Consider the following 16377-nt stretch of genomic DNA (forward strand, 5'->3'; position numbering starts at 1 on the left):
GCCTTCTCTGATCTGCTGGCCATTGAGAGGACACTGGTCAAGTCCCTTGAAAAGACGCCTACTTGGTACGACAGGGTCACAGACCATTTTCTTGAAAAGGAACGAAGGACAAAATGTAGGTAAATAAATTGCCAACTTTTAGGATGTAGGCCAACAATGAGCTTCCCCTCTTTGAAAGACCAGCAGCACTGATGTATACATACACATATTTGAAAGACAGGTTAGAGATTTTTGGACTCTTTCTTTCATTGTTAAATGTCATCCTTTTAGAAAAAATGCAAGTAGAGATTAGCTTTTGTTCAGAGCTTTGTAACACTGACTCCCACCTGAATAAAGCAGAACCTCCTCTTCTAAACCAGGACAAGACTAGCTGTGAAATGGCCCTTTCAAGCTTAATGTATTTACAAGTTAAGTATTAATTATGTAAAGACTTTTTTCCGCGTGTCAGTCATGCTTGATTTTCCTGAACATGCAACTCAATTACAAAGTTCAAGCACCAAGCCAACAGAGGAAAATTACATTTTGAAGAGTTTCTTTCTGTCAGGCTATAAATCTATTACTACCCGAACTACTGTATCACTCATTGGCACACTAGCATGCTTGATAGATAAATATTTTTTTCAGTTTTCTGTTGCCTTAGAATAACAAATCACCAGGCGTTGCACATTGCACATTTGGAAAAATTGTCTAATAAAGCCAGTGGGTGGATACATGCAGCATGTTATGATGTAAGACCTAGAAAACAGATGGCTGCACAGAGAGACAGCTTTATATCATGACCGCCATGGTGCTTCAAAAAGATAATTTGTCGTGTGAAGTATGGCATAGAATGTGCCGATGTGCAGGAATCGGATCACTGTTCCCACACTGAAACTAATACTCTTTCATACTTTTAATTCTTGATGTCATATCTAGCATTGGATCTCTACCTCATAGCGTGCTGGGAGATGACCCTGTGGTATTTATGACAGCTCCAATCTAAGCCCTTTCTCTAGTTCTACCTGTCAGGAGTGAAATCCCAGCACCGACAGTCACACTGCAAACAAAACACTTTGATTTCCAGTCATCGTCTGGCAGCCAAACCCATCGTGGCAGGGAACTTGACCCTGAACTTTGCTGTCACTTACTGCTTGTTTGTATCTGGAACCTGTCAGATTATATGCTATAAATTGACATCAGAGGAGCTACACAAAGAAAAATGATCTCATGAGCTCCTGTTTTGTTTTGAGCAATGGCAGAGGCAGACTGTGTGTGTTATCTCAGTTTAACAACACATATCTGTTGTTAAACTGAGATAACACACACAGGCATTTTTATTCCCACTTCTGTCCATAATCACAGTTATCTGGTTTGGAAAGTTCAAGCATATCATCTCATCGTTCACCACCCAACACTAAGAGAGATATTGGCTTAAAAAATGTTGCTGTGGTGTTATACTGAAATACTTGCGGGATCATGAGCGGCAGTCTCACTTCTTACTACTCCTGGTATTTTTCAAAACCCTGTTCATGTGTGTCTTTATTCAGCACATTCAAACGTTTATGTGTGTGATGGATTTACGGCTGTTCGAACAACGCAGGGTCCAACACTGTTCAGCAGTAACAGAGTGAGAGAAGAGTCCCTGTGTTATCCCTCCCATCAGCCCCACACTCATCCCCACTGTTGCTTTGCTGTTGTATTTTGTTGAAACGTATTCATGTGTATCATTGTGTACACATGCATTCATCTACAGTGTCCCTGTGTTACTGTGCAGTTGGTGACACTGTTACGCTTACAGCTCCGGAAAAATTAAGAGACCACTCCAAATGTTTCTTAAATCTTTAACTCTACATGTATGGCAGCCATTCCAGTGTTTGTTGAACCCCAACACTGAGAAAAATTGTCAGTGGTTTATAAAATACAATAAAAATAATTAAAAACATTCAACTCCAAGACATGTCTATAAATAATAAAACAAGAGAAAATGATCAGGCTGAAGTGGTCTCTTAATTTTTTCAGCTTCTGTATATGTCTGTGTTGTGTGCGTCATTGTGAAGTGATAGCCGTGTTTCTGTCTGCCCTCTGGACTGTGAAGATGTTTTGTAGAGGATTATGAAAACAAAAGCTTTAAAAATAAAACATTTTATTTGCATTATTGGGTTCATTTTATGAAAAAAATCGAATCATTTGTCAATGATAGATATCAGTCGTTATTAGTTATTAGTCAAATTTCATTCAGAATTTTCAAATTTTCTGTATGAGCATTTTTAGTCTAGATGTCTGCATAGTAAACCCCTAAATGTTGAGTACCCCAAAGTTTTATGTTAGAAATGTATAGTAAGGGTCCCCAGCATATACTGTAGAAACTGCCGGATGCTAACTTGCATATGTTGGGCAATTTGCACCATTAGCATAAGTTGCGCTAATTTAAATGAATAGCATTCTAGCCTATAGTTAAAAAATAACTTGGTTGATTTAAACAATTTTGGAGTGTTTTTTGGTGTTGTTGATGATGCTGAATCCATTTCTGACATTTTCGGGATCAAAAATGTCAATTTTAACCAGAAAGTGGGCATATTTGTCCTCTATAGGATATAAAAGCACAAGATGAAATTGATTATCCCTGCTGAGGACAACATTTTGTCAAAATATTTTGGCAATCTGTCCAATCCAAATGATCCAGAACCCCCCAAATCTTCCAAATTGAACTTAAATTAATCAAAATCATCCCACCGGGATTACAATATCGCCACTTTCTGGTAGAAACTGCAGTTTTTGCTCCTGAAAATGTCAGAAATTGCCGTCAACAACCCCAAAAATCACTCCAAACATTTCAAAACAGCAAAGCCATTTTTTAAAAACTATTTTCCCCACTATTATAGCTATAATGGTAATTCATGCTCATCAACGCAACTTTATGCTTATTTTGCAATTGCCCAACATATTCAAGTTAGCATCCAACATTTTCTATGTGCTGGTGACCGATATAATACATTTTAAACATGAAACTTTGGGGTACTCAACATTTCCATGTTCACAACAGGACTATGAACCTGCCACTATTATCTCTGCAGTCCAGAGGGTCAGTTGTTCTGTCTTCCATTATCCACCCTGTTTGACCATTACCCTCCTCCTCCTCCTCCTCCCTTCCTCCCTCCCATCAGCCCCCACAGCCCCTCCCCAGGAAGTACGCTTGCTCAGCCTCCGCTCCACCAGCCTAAAGGTGAGTTGGGTGGCTCCACCCACAGACAGACACCATGGGGAGATAGTGAGCTACTCCCTCAGCTACCAGGCTCTGACAGGGGAGGACGTGAGCCGCCACCAGGTGTCAGGGATCGGTGCTGATGTCACCAGCTACGTGCTGGAGGACCTGCAGAAGTGGACTGAGTATTTGGTTTGGCTGAGGGCTCACACTGTTACAGGGCCCGGCCCGGAGAGCTCCGCTGCCCGCATCAGAACCATGGAAGATGGTATGTAGACGAGGTCATAGAGTAGACTGAGTAACACAAACCCTGTAACACACCTCTCCTCTCCTGCAGCAAAGTCTCACAAACTGTCACTAAATGTGTGATCCTGTAAAAGGCAAATCAGGAGACGAATACTTTTCCCTAAGAAAAATAAATATGTTTATAGACATTGCCATGAAGTGGGCAACTCCCTGAGGCCCCCAGACCTTTGACCCTCTCTTGTATATTGGGTTCAGACATGCATCTCTAAACGATTAACCAACTATATATATTCAAATAATTATAAATCAGGTTCTTGCAATATGTCCTCTCTCGCTGCCTGTTTGATTAAGATAATGAAAAATATTGTAAGATTTCGTTTATATAATTAAGTACACTTGGTAATTGAGAATGATAATCTAATATTAATTGTATTCCCAGGGATAATTGTCAGGTGTTTAAATTCTAATAAATTAATAATATTTAAAGTCCCTGAATTCACAAATTATCTCTGGGAATTAAGAATGAATTAAGTTCCTATTAGATGAATATTTAACATGTAATTAGCCTCCAGTAACATTCAGTGCCATTGCAGGAAGCTGTGCTGTGAAGGGAAAGGAGGTTAATGTGGAGGATCTTGTACCATAGCTATGCTACCAAAGTTCTAAAAAAGCAACTTCAGTTACCAACATTTTATTTGAAATTTCATTTAATACAACCATTTTCTTTAAAGCCTTGTATGTAAAAAAAAGAAAAAGAAATGATGTTGTTGGACTTAATTCTAGGTTTTTTAGAACTGTTCCAAATCCATATATGTGGCTCGCCCTATACCTCAGCTTGTGGTGGCCCATGCTTGGTCCACATGCTGAGGACCTGGTTTTGAATCCGGCATGGGACATTGTGTCTTATACCATGTTTGCTAAAATACGACATTGATCTTGACCTTTCCTAAATCAAATAGTATGGCCAGTTAGTATTCTTGCTATACTGTAATCTCTACTCCTCACAGTTCAAGTTTGTGTTCAGCATTTTGTGATTCTGCTTTGTGAGACTTTGCTGATCTTCTGCTTGCTTCTCTGTGCCAGTGGGCCTTCCCCTCTGCCCCTCCCCAGCATTATCGCATGGTTTTATTTTGCTGCCCTGTTAGAGCACTCTGTCTGGAGAGTTGCCTGAGTTTTAACATGACATCCCTTTTCTCTATTCTCAGTCAGACAGTTGGTCTGAATGCCCTCCGAGATTCAGTCCTTAGGGAGGTTCTGCCTTTGGTAGCGAACATTCATTATAACTGTCTCTGCTGGAGACAATTAGAAGCCCAATGAGCGCAGATACAGTGGGGCAAAAAAGTATTTAGTCAGCCACCAATTGTGCAAGTTCTCCCATTTAAAAAGATGAGAGAGGCCTGTAATTTTTATCATAGGTATACCTCAACTATGAGAGACAAAATGAGAAAAAGAAATCCAGAAAATCACATTGTAGGATTTTTAAAGAATTTATTTTCAAATGATTGTGGAAAATAAGTATTTGGTCAATAACAAAAGTTCATCTCAATACTTTGTTATATACCCTTTGTTGGCAATGACAGAGGTCAAATGTTTTTCTGTAAGTCTTCACAAGGTTTTCACACACTTGCTGGTATTTTGGCCCATTCCTCCATGCAGATCTCCTCTAAAGCAGTGATGTTTTGGGGCTGTCGCTGGGCAACACAGACTTTCAACTCCCTCCAAAGATTTTCTATGGGGTTGAGATCTGGAGACTGGCTAGGCCACTCCAGGACCTTGAAATGCTTCTTACGAAGCCACTCCTTCGTTGCCCTGGCGGTGTGTTTGGGATCATTGTCATGCTGAAAGACCCAGCCACGCTTCATCTTCAGTGCCCTTGCTGATGGAAGGAGGTTTTCCCTCAAAATCTCACAATACATGGCCCCATTCATTCTTTCCTTTACACGGATCCGTCGTCCTGGTCCCATTGCAGAAAAACAGCCCCAAAGCATGATGTTTCCACCCCCATGCTTCACAGTAGGTATGGTGTTCTTTGGATGCAACTCTGCATTCTTTCTCCTCGAGTTGACTTTTTACCAAAAAGTTCTATTTTGGTTTCATCTGACCATATGACATTCTCCCAATCCTCTTCTGGATCATCCAAATGCCCTCTAGCAAACTTCAGACGGGCCTGGACATGTACTGGCTTAAGCAGGGGGACACGTCTGGAACTGCAGGATTTAAGTCCCTGGCGGCGTAGTGTGTTACTGATGGTAGCCTCTGTTACTTTGGTCCCAGCTCTCTGCAGGTCATTCACTAGGTCCCCCCGTGTGGTTCTGGGATTTTTGCTCACCGTTCTTGTGATCATTTTGACCCCACGGGGTGAGATCTTGCGTGGAGCCCCAGATCGAGGGAGATTAGCAGTGGTCTTGTATGTCTTCCATTTTCTAATAATTGCTCCCACAGTTGATTTCTTCACACCAAGCTGCTTACCTATTGCAGATTCAGTTTTCCCAGCCTGGTGCAGGTCTACAATTTTGTCTCTGGTCTCCTTTGACAGCTCTTTGGTCTTGGCCATAGTGGAGTTTGGAGTATGACTGTTTGAGGTTGTGGACAGGTGTCTTTTATACTGATAACGAGTTCAAAAAGGTGCCATTAATACAGGTAACGAGTGGAGGACAGAGGAGCCTCTTAAAGAAGAAGTTACAGGTCTGTGAGAGCCAGAAATCTTGCTTGTTTGTAGGTGACCAAATACTTATTTTACCGAGGATTTTACCAATGAATTCATTAAAAATCCTACAATGTGATTTCCTGGATTGTTTCCCCCATTCTGTCTCTCATAGTTGAGGTATACCTATGATGAAAATTACAGGCCTCTCTCATCTTTTTAAATGGGAGAACTTGCACAATTGGTGGCTGACTAAATACTTTTTTGCCCCACTGTATATGACGCCTTTCAACAAATCCTTTCATTCTCCTATTTGTGAGCGCACAGTTGGCCATATCAGGACCAATGAGAGTGATTAGCTCTTTTCTGGAGCCACTAGACAAAATCAAGGTATGTGTGAATAGTCTAGTTGCCAGAATACTGAACACGGAAATAGAAATGTCGAGTACCCCAAAGTTTTATGTTAGAAATGTATAGTCCGGGTCACCAGCAAATTGAAACTACCGGATGCTAACTTGCATATGTTTGGCAATTTGCACCATTGGCTTATGTTTCTTTAATTAGTATTATTTAGCATATGCAGACAATAGCAAAAAAAATGGCTTGGCCGATTTGGTCAATTTTGGTGTGGTTTTGAGGTATATTGTGGATGTTGAATCAATTTCTGTAATTTATAGGATCAAAAATGGCAGTTTTGAGTCCACTAAATTTTAAATCGACCCAGAATTCATAAAAATCAGCCCATGGGAGTACAAATGTGGTCACTTTCTGGTTGAGAATGCAATTTTTGATCCTGAAAATTTCAGAAATGTATCCTCAATAACCTTCAAAATCACTCCAAAATGGTCCTTATCTGTCAAGCCATTTTGTACCTATTGTCTGCATAGGCTAATTAATGCCACTTATGCTAATAGTGTATATTGCCTAACATATGGAAGTTAGCATCAGTATGTATGTGCTGGGGCCCATACTTTACATTTCTATCATAAAACTTTGGGGTACTCAACATTTCCAGTTTCACAACAGGACTTTATGAGCTGGCAAACAGACTAGAACAAGTTGTGGGAGGTTTAGAAAGTATAATCGGAAAGCTGCGCTCTGTTGAAGCTCACTGTCTGGAACAGCTCATGCCTATTTGACAAATCAACTCCAGCTCTGCCTTTGACATCTTCCCGACTCCTTCCCTTAATATCCTCTTAATCATATCAGTCCACCAATGTCTGGAATTATTTGATGGCCTCTTGCTCTTATTGTGTTTTAATTGTCTGTGACTCGAAGGCAATTATGGGATGAGAAAGTACAGAGAGAGTGGTGTGTATGTGTGTACTGTTGTGACTTGTCTGCTCTCTGTTTATTGATTTGTTGGAATGGTTGATACTGTCTGAATTAGTTAATAGTGTTTTCCGAGTGGTGGTGAGTTAATCATTGACTTATAGGATCACGGAGACAGATGTAAATATTGTTTCCTTCCCCACTCCAAGGCACTCTAGAGGTCAGTGGTGATGCAAAAGTAGAGAATAAGACTGCTAGCAAGTAAACAGGGATATTAACATTTGAAATACTTTTTAATATATTTTTTTTATGTGGAAGGAAATGCATTCAACTATTATATAACAGCTCCAAGACATGCACTTTTGTGAGAAATGCTGCTTAAAAGAGTCTGTGTTTTGTTTTGTTGTTAGTTATTAGTTAGCTTTGGCTGTTTCCAGGTGTATGACTGTTACTTTAGACAGTGCCAGTCTGGCTGTTTCTAGATGCATCAAGGCTGTTTTTATTGTGAGACTAACCTTTTCCTGACCCCATTGGTATAAACACATGTAACATAACTCATGTTACTGATAAATATTTTCCCATCTCCAATTTAAAAAGGGCTAATAGTGGTACTTGCCAAATGTTGAGCTATTCATACATCTGGCCACAAACAAAAAGATATGCAATTCAAATGATGTTTCTACAATTAAATTGTGGCTTTGATTTGTTTGGCTAAAAATGTTTAACCTCTCAAAATTGTTATAACCCAAATTCATCCCTTTTACATAAATACTCACTTTTTAACATTACACTAACCCAACAGTGATTTTGGTTACCTGGTTTACCCTTAATCTAACATTAGGTTACCTGCAAAAACTCATGTATGACACCACCCTCTCTTTGGTCACTGCCTTATGAGTTAACCTCAGAATTTGTGATTTTAGAAAAACAGATGTGAACAGTGATAGGAGAACGGTTTCCTTCCTCCCTCCAAAGCACTAACCCTCTCCACCTGCTGTCCTCCTCTCTCCATCTTTATTCTCTTTCACAGCATCTTCTGCACACCTGCTGAATTTTAATGTCTCACTCTTTTCATCTCTCTGCACCCCATTTGACTTTGAGCTCTGATCACTGACTGGGTTCCTCCAGCATCTGTCCGTTATCCACACTAACTGTAGCAGTTCTTTCTGTGCTCTGCCCATAAGTTCTGCTTTCAGCTCTGTGCTGATAATATATTTACACATTCTCACTTCATTCCCTGAGACATACATAATCTTACAGCACAGCTCTGAATGGATATTTAACATTTTCTTCAATACAAGTCATATGGGCTTAGGGTAGCAGGAATAAAAATGTAGAAACACTTTGAAAAGTCCCCTTACAAGTAATTTGAAAACTTATGTGTTTTTGACAACTGATCATGGACACAAAGTTCATGAAAGGACCTGCCTGGTTTTCTAGAATTATTATTATTATTATTTTACATACAAAGTCTGATTGCCTCTGACTCAAATGTGACTGAATGTAAAATGTAACCACAGGAAAGATAACTGAATCGAAAAAACTTGATGGCATTTAGGGCTAATGGCTAGGGTAAAAAATGTGTATTTAAACAATTATTCTCTGGTTGATAAGATTCAAATCCAAACAAATAGTTTTCTGCCAAGTCCATCCACTGTGAAAATAAGGTGTCTGATAATGCGTCAAACAATGCGATCCACTATGTCAAATGATGTGCCAAATAATACGGATGCTAAAACTGTGGATCTCCCACTATCTAATCCCAGGAAAAACATATTCTAAAGACTATCAGCACTCACCCACTAAAAGGGGAGCATGACGTCACTATCTCACAAAAAGCTGCCCATTATCAAACATTTCAAAAGCTCCAAAAGAGGGTTTTGCACAATCACTCGTTATTGCTGGTATTGTGTAGTGATGGTTGAAGTGTAAATGGGTTTAAGTCTGTTATTTAGCTCGCAACGCGGCTACGGTAGCACAGCACAGCCATAAACTTTTTTCTGTCTAACTCAAAAAACTGTGAATGCTGAGTCATGAAATGTGGCATCTGTTTTGGTCTCTTCACTCCTCTCATGGGTGCTGAGTCTGTCTCCAGCCTCTTTCTTTGATATAGCTGTGATCGACACCCGTTATAGCAAAAAAGCGATATTTGTTGTGCAACTCGTACGAAAAGTGGTAAAGTCACCAAATTGGGTAATGGTTAGTTGTTAGGGGGTTGTTAAAACCAGAGAAAAAGGGATGATCCTCATAAAATCAGGGTTAGGGTTAACATTAGCCCTTAGTAGTCTGTTATGGAACTATCAAAATGGCTCCATTAAATAATCCCCAGAAGCTGCTTTAATTTTATGTTCTTTGTTACTAGACTGTTTTCAAAGATTAGTTTAGTCTAATGTTACACAATTGTTTTGTTGTTCTTCCACACCATACAGGATGTGGCTTTGTATTTGTATAGCAGGGTTAGGAATAGAATTGGCCTTTATTAGTCTGAAATTGAACAAGCAATGTGGCTGCAGCAGCAGAGAACACCCAAGAGCTGCTTATATTTCCTGGATATACTGACTTCAAAGATGTGTTTAGTCGGCTGTTTTTACTCACACCGTTCTGTTGTTTTTCTTCCACACTTCACAGGGTTTGTATTTGTATAACAGAAATGTATTGACATTTTTCTTCCAAAGCCTTGAGCTTGATTGTGGAAGCTTGCTCATACTATATGAGGTTAAGCGATTGTAATTAGTCCAAAGTGCTGACACTGTGTTCCAGAGCTTTCCTTTGCCTGCTGTGCTGCGTGAGCCGCTTTAACACTTTTCTCTCCATGTCTTTATCTCTTGGTGCAGTGCATTTTAACCTCTAACTCTCCCTTTCGTCTTCTTGTCTGTCTTGACTTCCATTAATCTTGGCACAACCTCATCTCCTCATTTTTATTGAAGTCAAATTTGTATTCGTTTGCACCTCCCTCTGAAGCTGACCAAGCAATACAGAGGAATCTTCATAAGCTCATATCCAATATTCTATAGAGAAGGATAACCCCTTCCAGTATCCTCTTGTGGCAACATGTGACAAGCTTTGATGTGTTTAACCTGGAAAGATAGCTAGCAACCTTCAGATTACCTTCTAACTGCTCCAGGGCTCTTCCTATCTCATCAGGTCAGGAGAATATGAGAAAAAGCTGAACATGACTTTAAATTGATCGACAACTCTTTCACATACACATTACCTTTACATGCACAATGGTGTACCCTACTACATTCTTTATGTTTCCAGGGAAACATATTTTTCTCCAGGATTATCATTGCCGTTTTATGTACTTGGTTAACTTTGTTTTGGATGGAGAGACCAAAGAGACCAAACCCCACTTCCATATGTTTTCTATGTAAGATGACAAAAGGATCTTCAAACCCAGTCTTTTTCATACTTATTATTATAATGCTGTTATCACATTATCTATAAGCTATTTCTCTATGAAACAGAGGTTTCAACCGTCAAACCTGTCTAAAAATGGACAGATACTCGATAAGATCATAATCAGGGCACAACACTTTGGACATCCTTGAAAGAAAATGTTGTTCTTGAGTATCAGATAGGCTAAGATTGGACAACCAACTATAAATGAATGAGAATTGTTACTGAAAGGTAAATGCAGATACTAAACTTTCATCTGTCCCTGAAGACGGTTAACTTGAAGTTGTGTGCCGTGTTATGCTGCAGTGCCTGGAGCTCCCCCCAGGAAGGTGGAGGCAGATGCCCTCAACTCCACTGCCATCAGAGTGACCTGGAAGCCCCCCCTGTCTGTGAAGCAGCACGGCCAGATCAGAGGCTACCAGCTGGTGTACTCCAGGCTGGAGAACGGGGAGCCTCACGGACAGCCGCTCATCATGGACATTTCGCTTCCTGATGCCCAGGTACAGTCACACTAAAGACAATGTTATATATTCTGTTTGTTGAAGTTGGCAGTAACAATGGCAGCAAAGATGTTGATTCACTCATGGGGATTTACTTTAATTATTACTATGCATGCACAGTTTTATTTTATAGAAACAGAAGTGAGTGTACTGTTCTCTCTTTGCCATGGTCGTTGCCTACAGGCTGCTCTACATACCCTTTGATTTGTGAAGGGACCTAAGGCGATGTGCAGCCACAGAGAGAGATTTGTATAAACATTTTAGGAATTAAAAAAATCACAGCCTCATCCTTCAAGGGTTAGAGCATACCAATTGGAAGGTGCCCTTGTAAAATGCGTCTTCTCCAAGTGAGCACATTAACAATGCGTGGATCAATCTATTTCTCATAATGCTGAAGATGTTTGCTTAAATCATATGAACCACAGTGGTCAGCTACTGCTTACAGTGCCTTTAGTGGGTTTTAGGAAAAGATATATGTTGGATATATTGTCAACCATGCGACTTATGACTGCTCATGTTCATGTTGCTAAAGTACATGAATCGAACAAACCTAGAAATCTTGCCACACTGATTAGCTTCTCATAGATGCACTCAGAGGACAACACTTTGTGAACCAAGGAAGCAAAACCCAAATACATTTCAAACCTATGGCCTTATTTTACCATTTGTTTTATGCTGATGTATATCAGAGGAACAACAGTGAGCTGCAAACACAAAATTGCGCATTACTATATTTAGTTTCAATGTGGAAAGCTGTGGTGCCCAACTTTGTGGAAGCACTACTATTTTTGCTCAACATAAAACTGTACCCCACTGTAAGCGAAAAGCTAAGTTGTTGACATCTAGCGGCCCCTTTGTCCTTGTTTCTGCCATTAAAAGTCACTTTTGATAAGTAGGAATTTACAATGGTTTAAATGCTCTCATTTGGATACGAAGTAAGAAACCAGGTAGGTTTAAAGGGGATACAAAACAATTCCATCGACAAGGCGATTGGCTGCAGCAGTATTTCCATTGTTTGCTACAAATACTTCTACTCAACTATATTTTGGAGGCATTTTTGTATTTTCTACTCACAAAGTACATTGTCAAAGTACAGCATCTAAATGCCCCTACATGCATTTGTTAGGAATACAAACAGGAGGAAAAGATTATTATATAATACCTGGATACTATGAAAAGAGCTGCATCTTTTACTTTTGTTACTTTAACTCCACTTGGCTCCATGCTTCTGATTAACTTCCATTTTAGGGCTTTAACTTGTAGTGGAGTATTATAAGAGTGAAGTATTTTTATAAATGATTTCTGCACTTCTTACACCACTGACTACTTGTACGTTTATTGGAACAGTAGTCAAAGGGTGGATGTTTGTTAGCACTCAGAGAGGTGGTGTTCAGGTCTTTTCCTATCAGCTTGTTTTGGTACCAGGAGACGCGTCTCCCCTGATTTCATTTTAAGCAGCATTCCTGTCTTATCTGTGCAAGGCAGGAGGCCTGATAGAGGGCCAGCATCTCACAACACATCTACAACTTCTCTCTCTTCATCAACACTCATACACACACACACACACACACACACACACACACACACACACACACACACACACACACACACACACACACACACACACACACACACACACACAAACTCAGGGGACTTTCCTTTAAGGAACTGTCTTCCAGCCTCATCTGTGATAAGTTTAGTCTTTCCCCCTGGCGTCAGTGATGGTGATGAAAGTCAACACATAGTTTGGGAAGTGACTTCATGAACAAACTCCTCTACACAGCACACAAACTCACACGCACGCACACTATACACTTCAAAGGCACATCTCTGACCCAGTCTCTGACCTGGCTTGAAAATAACTCACAAACCCATTTAAACGCGCAAGGGTGTTTATCCATTGTTACGGCGAACCATCAGAATTATTTTCCAAACCAGTTAATCTGTCATATATTCCGCAATGCTCTGGTTTAACTGTGTTTTATCAAATATACATTTTGCTGTAGTCATTGTTGATGCCTCCTTTTCTGTGGCCCCTCTAACCTGCAGTGTTTCCAAAGGAACTGTATCCATCATTGGCCCTTGTTGCTTTAAAAATCAGTAGAAGAGGGCAATGTTTGTGGGTTATCTAGTCTATGAAAAATAACAAACCTGGATGACAAAAAAAGTATTCTCGAAAGCTAATTAGACAGATGTATCTTCAGTCACACAAACATCTTGGCTACCTTTACAAAAATGTCAAACCTGAAGCAATATTTTACATTGACCTTTCATTTTTGAAAACTTCTTACAGAGCTGATGTTTTTATCAGCTGAGAAGCATCTAAAAAATCAGGTTCTCAGATCTCAGATCTCGAGGTAATTCCTGCTTTTGTCTGAGCTTGGCTAGATAATTACAATGCACTGTACTCATACAGGGATAAAATGAAAAAAGTCTTCAGCTGATGTGAAACTCTGCTGCTTGGGTGTTAACAAATTCTAGAAGACAGGGTTGATACGATCTTGTCTTGTAGAAGTTGATAAACCTAAGACAGATTTGGAATTGATTTTAAGATTTAAACTCTTTACCTGTAAAGCACTTCATGGTTAAGCTCACAGGTATATCGCTAAATTGCTGATCCCATGATTCATTGTGCAGCCTCAGATTCTAAAGCACTTTTATACTGGCCATTGCTAAGTCCCGGCTCTAGACTTCAAGCTTTTAAAGTAAGCTCTGGATCTCCCTGTCAGAGACTGTCAAAATACCAACCAAATAGAAGGGGGAATGAACATATTTCTGTCTATAGAGAGGGAGTAGATATTATTTAAAGATGCCCTATTATGCATCATGTGGTTTTCCCTTTCCTGCAGTGTGTTATAAAGGTTTTGGTGCATGTAAATGGTTTGCTAAGGCTAAAATCCCCAAATGATCTCCCATACAGTTCCCCCTGCTTGAAGTGCCTCGATTGGACTCCTTTGTTTACTCCTGCAACATAGGGACATCATTATGTAACACTTGCTTCTATTGGCTAGCTGAACAACACATTATACTTGATAGGCTAAGGTGCGGGACATTTCTCACTCATTTCTAAGCTGTTGACCAATCACAACAGAGCCAGGCTCTGGTTTCAGACAGAGGGTAAAAGAGGTGCTGTAGCACATGCAGTATGAGCAGAAAATATATAAATATAAACCGGAATAAGAGCATACTATTTCCTCTTTATATGGTAAGGTGGTATGGTAATATAGCACATTTATGTTGTGCTTCTGGATTGTTCATGTTAAAGATGATGGGTATAGTAAAAAATAAAGTGTTTGGGTTAGCCTGTGTTTGTATTGATATCACACATTCTCTGTGATGAATGGATTCAGTCTCTGATGAGTCTTTACGACAAAGTAGACTCTGTCTGATCTCTTTGTTATCAGAACCAGTTGAACTCTGTTTGCTTGTTCACAGCCATGTTTAAAGCCCAAGTGTCCTTGTCAGGGTGATGGACAGCAGCTTTGCGCTCTGTAGATGAGCTTCTGAAGTCCGTCACAAGTTCCACAGCTTTAGTGAGACATCACTCGAGACCACAAAGCAGTGGTTTTGAAAGTCACTGAGCAGGGTTGTAAGTGCTTAGCTGTCTGTTGTGTCCAGCAAAGCTGCCTTCATTTGTTTTACTGATGTTAAGCTAGCAAAATACCTGTAAAGATTTCTCCTTTATAGGTCATAAGCAGTGCTTTAATTTGCTGCATTTACTCAGTTTTTCTTCGCTGTAGGCCTTGACTCCCTCCATCTCTGCTCATTTTCTGCTGGCAACCTTGTTGGGTTTAAGATCTCATTGAGGCGTATATTTGGCTGAAGAATGCTTGAAGGGCCCTCATCCCTCACAAAAGTGTAGGCTGTGAAGCGTGAGCGTCACCTGATCTGATAAGATATGCTAATCTCTCTGTGGCTCATCTCCAGAAAAACATGCCAAGCCAATGGACCAGCACTTATGGGCATTGCAGGAGACAATGTCTTCATTGTCTGTGTTTTTGCCCTCAAAAACATTAGTGTCAGTCGTTCATGAGGATAAAATTATGAACATACACATTTTACCATGTTGCTAGGTGGCTCACTCGGTCAAATCAGTTCATGTGAACTCACTAAAAACATCAACATTTTTGAGTGTCACTACAACATCATTACAATGTGTCACTATGGTGTCTCAGCATAGTATGTCTACTGTATGTTAATTCTCTGGCTGTGACTTCCAATAAATCTTTAGTGTCTGACATCAGTTGGAAGCTCTTTTGTTTTCTTTTCTCCACAAATTTCATCACAAATATGACTTTTACTAAGTATTCAGCCTTCAAATGGCTATATTTTGGAATTTCTGGCCAAACAGGGGGTTTGTAAACTGCAAATGGCCTTCTGATGTAACCAACAAGACAGTGAGTACCACCCCGACTTTAGGGAATCTGTTTTATTTTCAAACTAGTTCGATAAGAGCAATGGTATTGATACATTAAAACAGCATCTATTAAATTGACATTTGACCTCTAGCAGATTATCTTCCTGTTTTAATATTGTGACTCAGACAAGAGACTTGCTCATAATGCTAAACATAAAAAGCAAATAGAAGAAAAACATCTAAATGTGCTAAATACAGTTCCAAGCACAAACATTGTTTACTCATACTGACCTCAGTGTCAAAGAGACACAAGCATTATTTAAACCAGGCTTTTATTCTGTTTTAATTTCCATTTTCTTACCTTATATAAACATTGCTACAGCTCTTGCACAAAAATAAATCAGCAGTTCTTTCCAGTTGTTAAAAGGATGATGTTATTCAAAGTCTTCCAGCCACAGTGGAACAGTACAGATTGCATCTCAGCTTTTTCTCTGTGACTTTTGGAGTTTCAGTATCTTGGGGCCTTGTTAACAAATTAGCATCACATGGAGCTTGAGATTGACAAGAGGATGGATGTTGTGTTAAAAGTATTGCTACCACTATTCCTACCCGTGGCCATTAGCTTTGGATAGTGAGAAACAAGGTTCAGTCATTTGTCAGTTTTGGGACATGTTTGTTGGGCCAGTACCTCATATTGAAAGCTGTTTGGGGCCTCTGGGTTTGCCTCCTGAAAGCCCCCCCGAGCTCTTTGAGAACGTCCAACTGGGAAAAGACCCAG

General features: G+C 39.8%; 1 protein-coding gene across 10 annotated transcripts in view; it reads left to right on the forward strand.

The window, feature by feature from the left end:
* ptprfa (protein tyrosine phosphatase receptor type Fa) overlaps positions 1-16377 on the forward strand; it is a 185273-nt gene that overhangs the window by 105348 nt on the left and 63548 nt on the right. For 6 of the 10 annotated variants that reach the window (XM_063891080.1, XM_063891081.1, XM_063891087.1 and 3 more), the window contains 2 exons: positions 3144-3449; positions 11049-11242. In XM_063891080.1, the coding sequence (XP_063747150.1) occupies positions 3144-3449; positions 11049-11242 (500 nt within the window). The remainder of the gene's footprint in view (positions 1-3143; positions 3450-11048; positions 11243-16377) is intronic. The other 4 variants (XM_063891084.1, XM_063891085.1, XM_063891090.1 and 1 more) reach the window with 1 other exon arrangement.

This window comes from Eleginops maclovinus, chromosome 9 (assembly GCF_036324505.1).
Source record: "Eleginops maclovinus isolate JMC-PN-2008 ecotype Puerto Natales chromosome 9, JC_Emac_rtc_rv5, whole genome shotgun sequence".
Taxonomy (NCBI): Eukaryota; Metazoa; Chordata; class Actinopteri; order Perciformes; family Eleginopidae; genus Eleginops; species Eleginops maclovinus.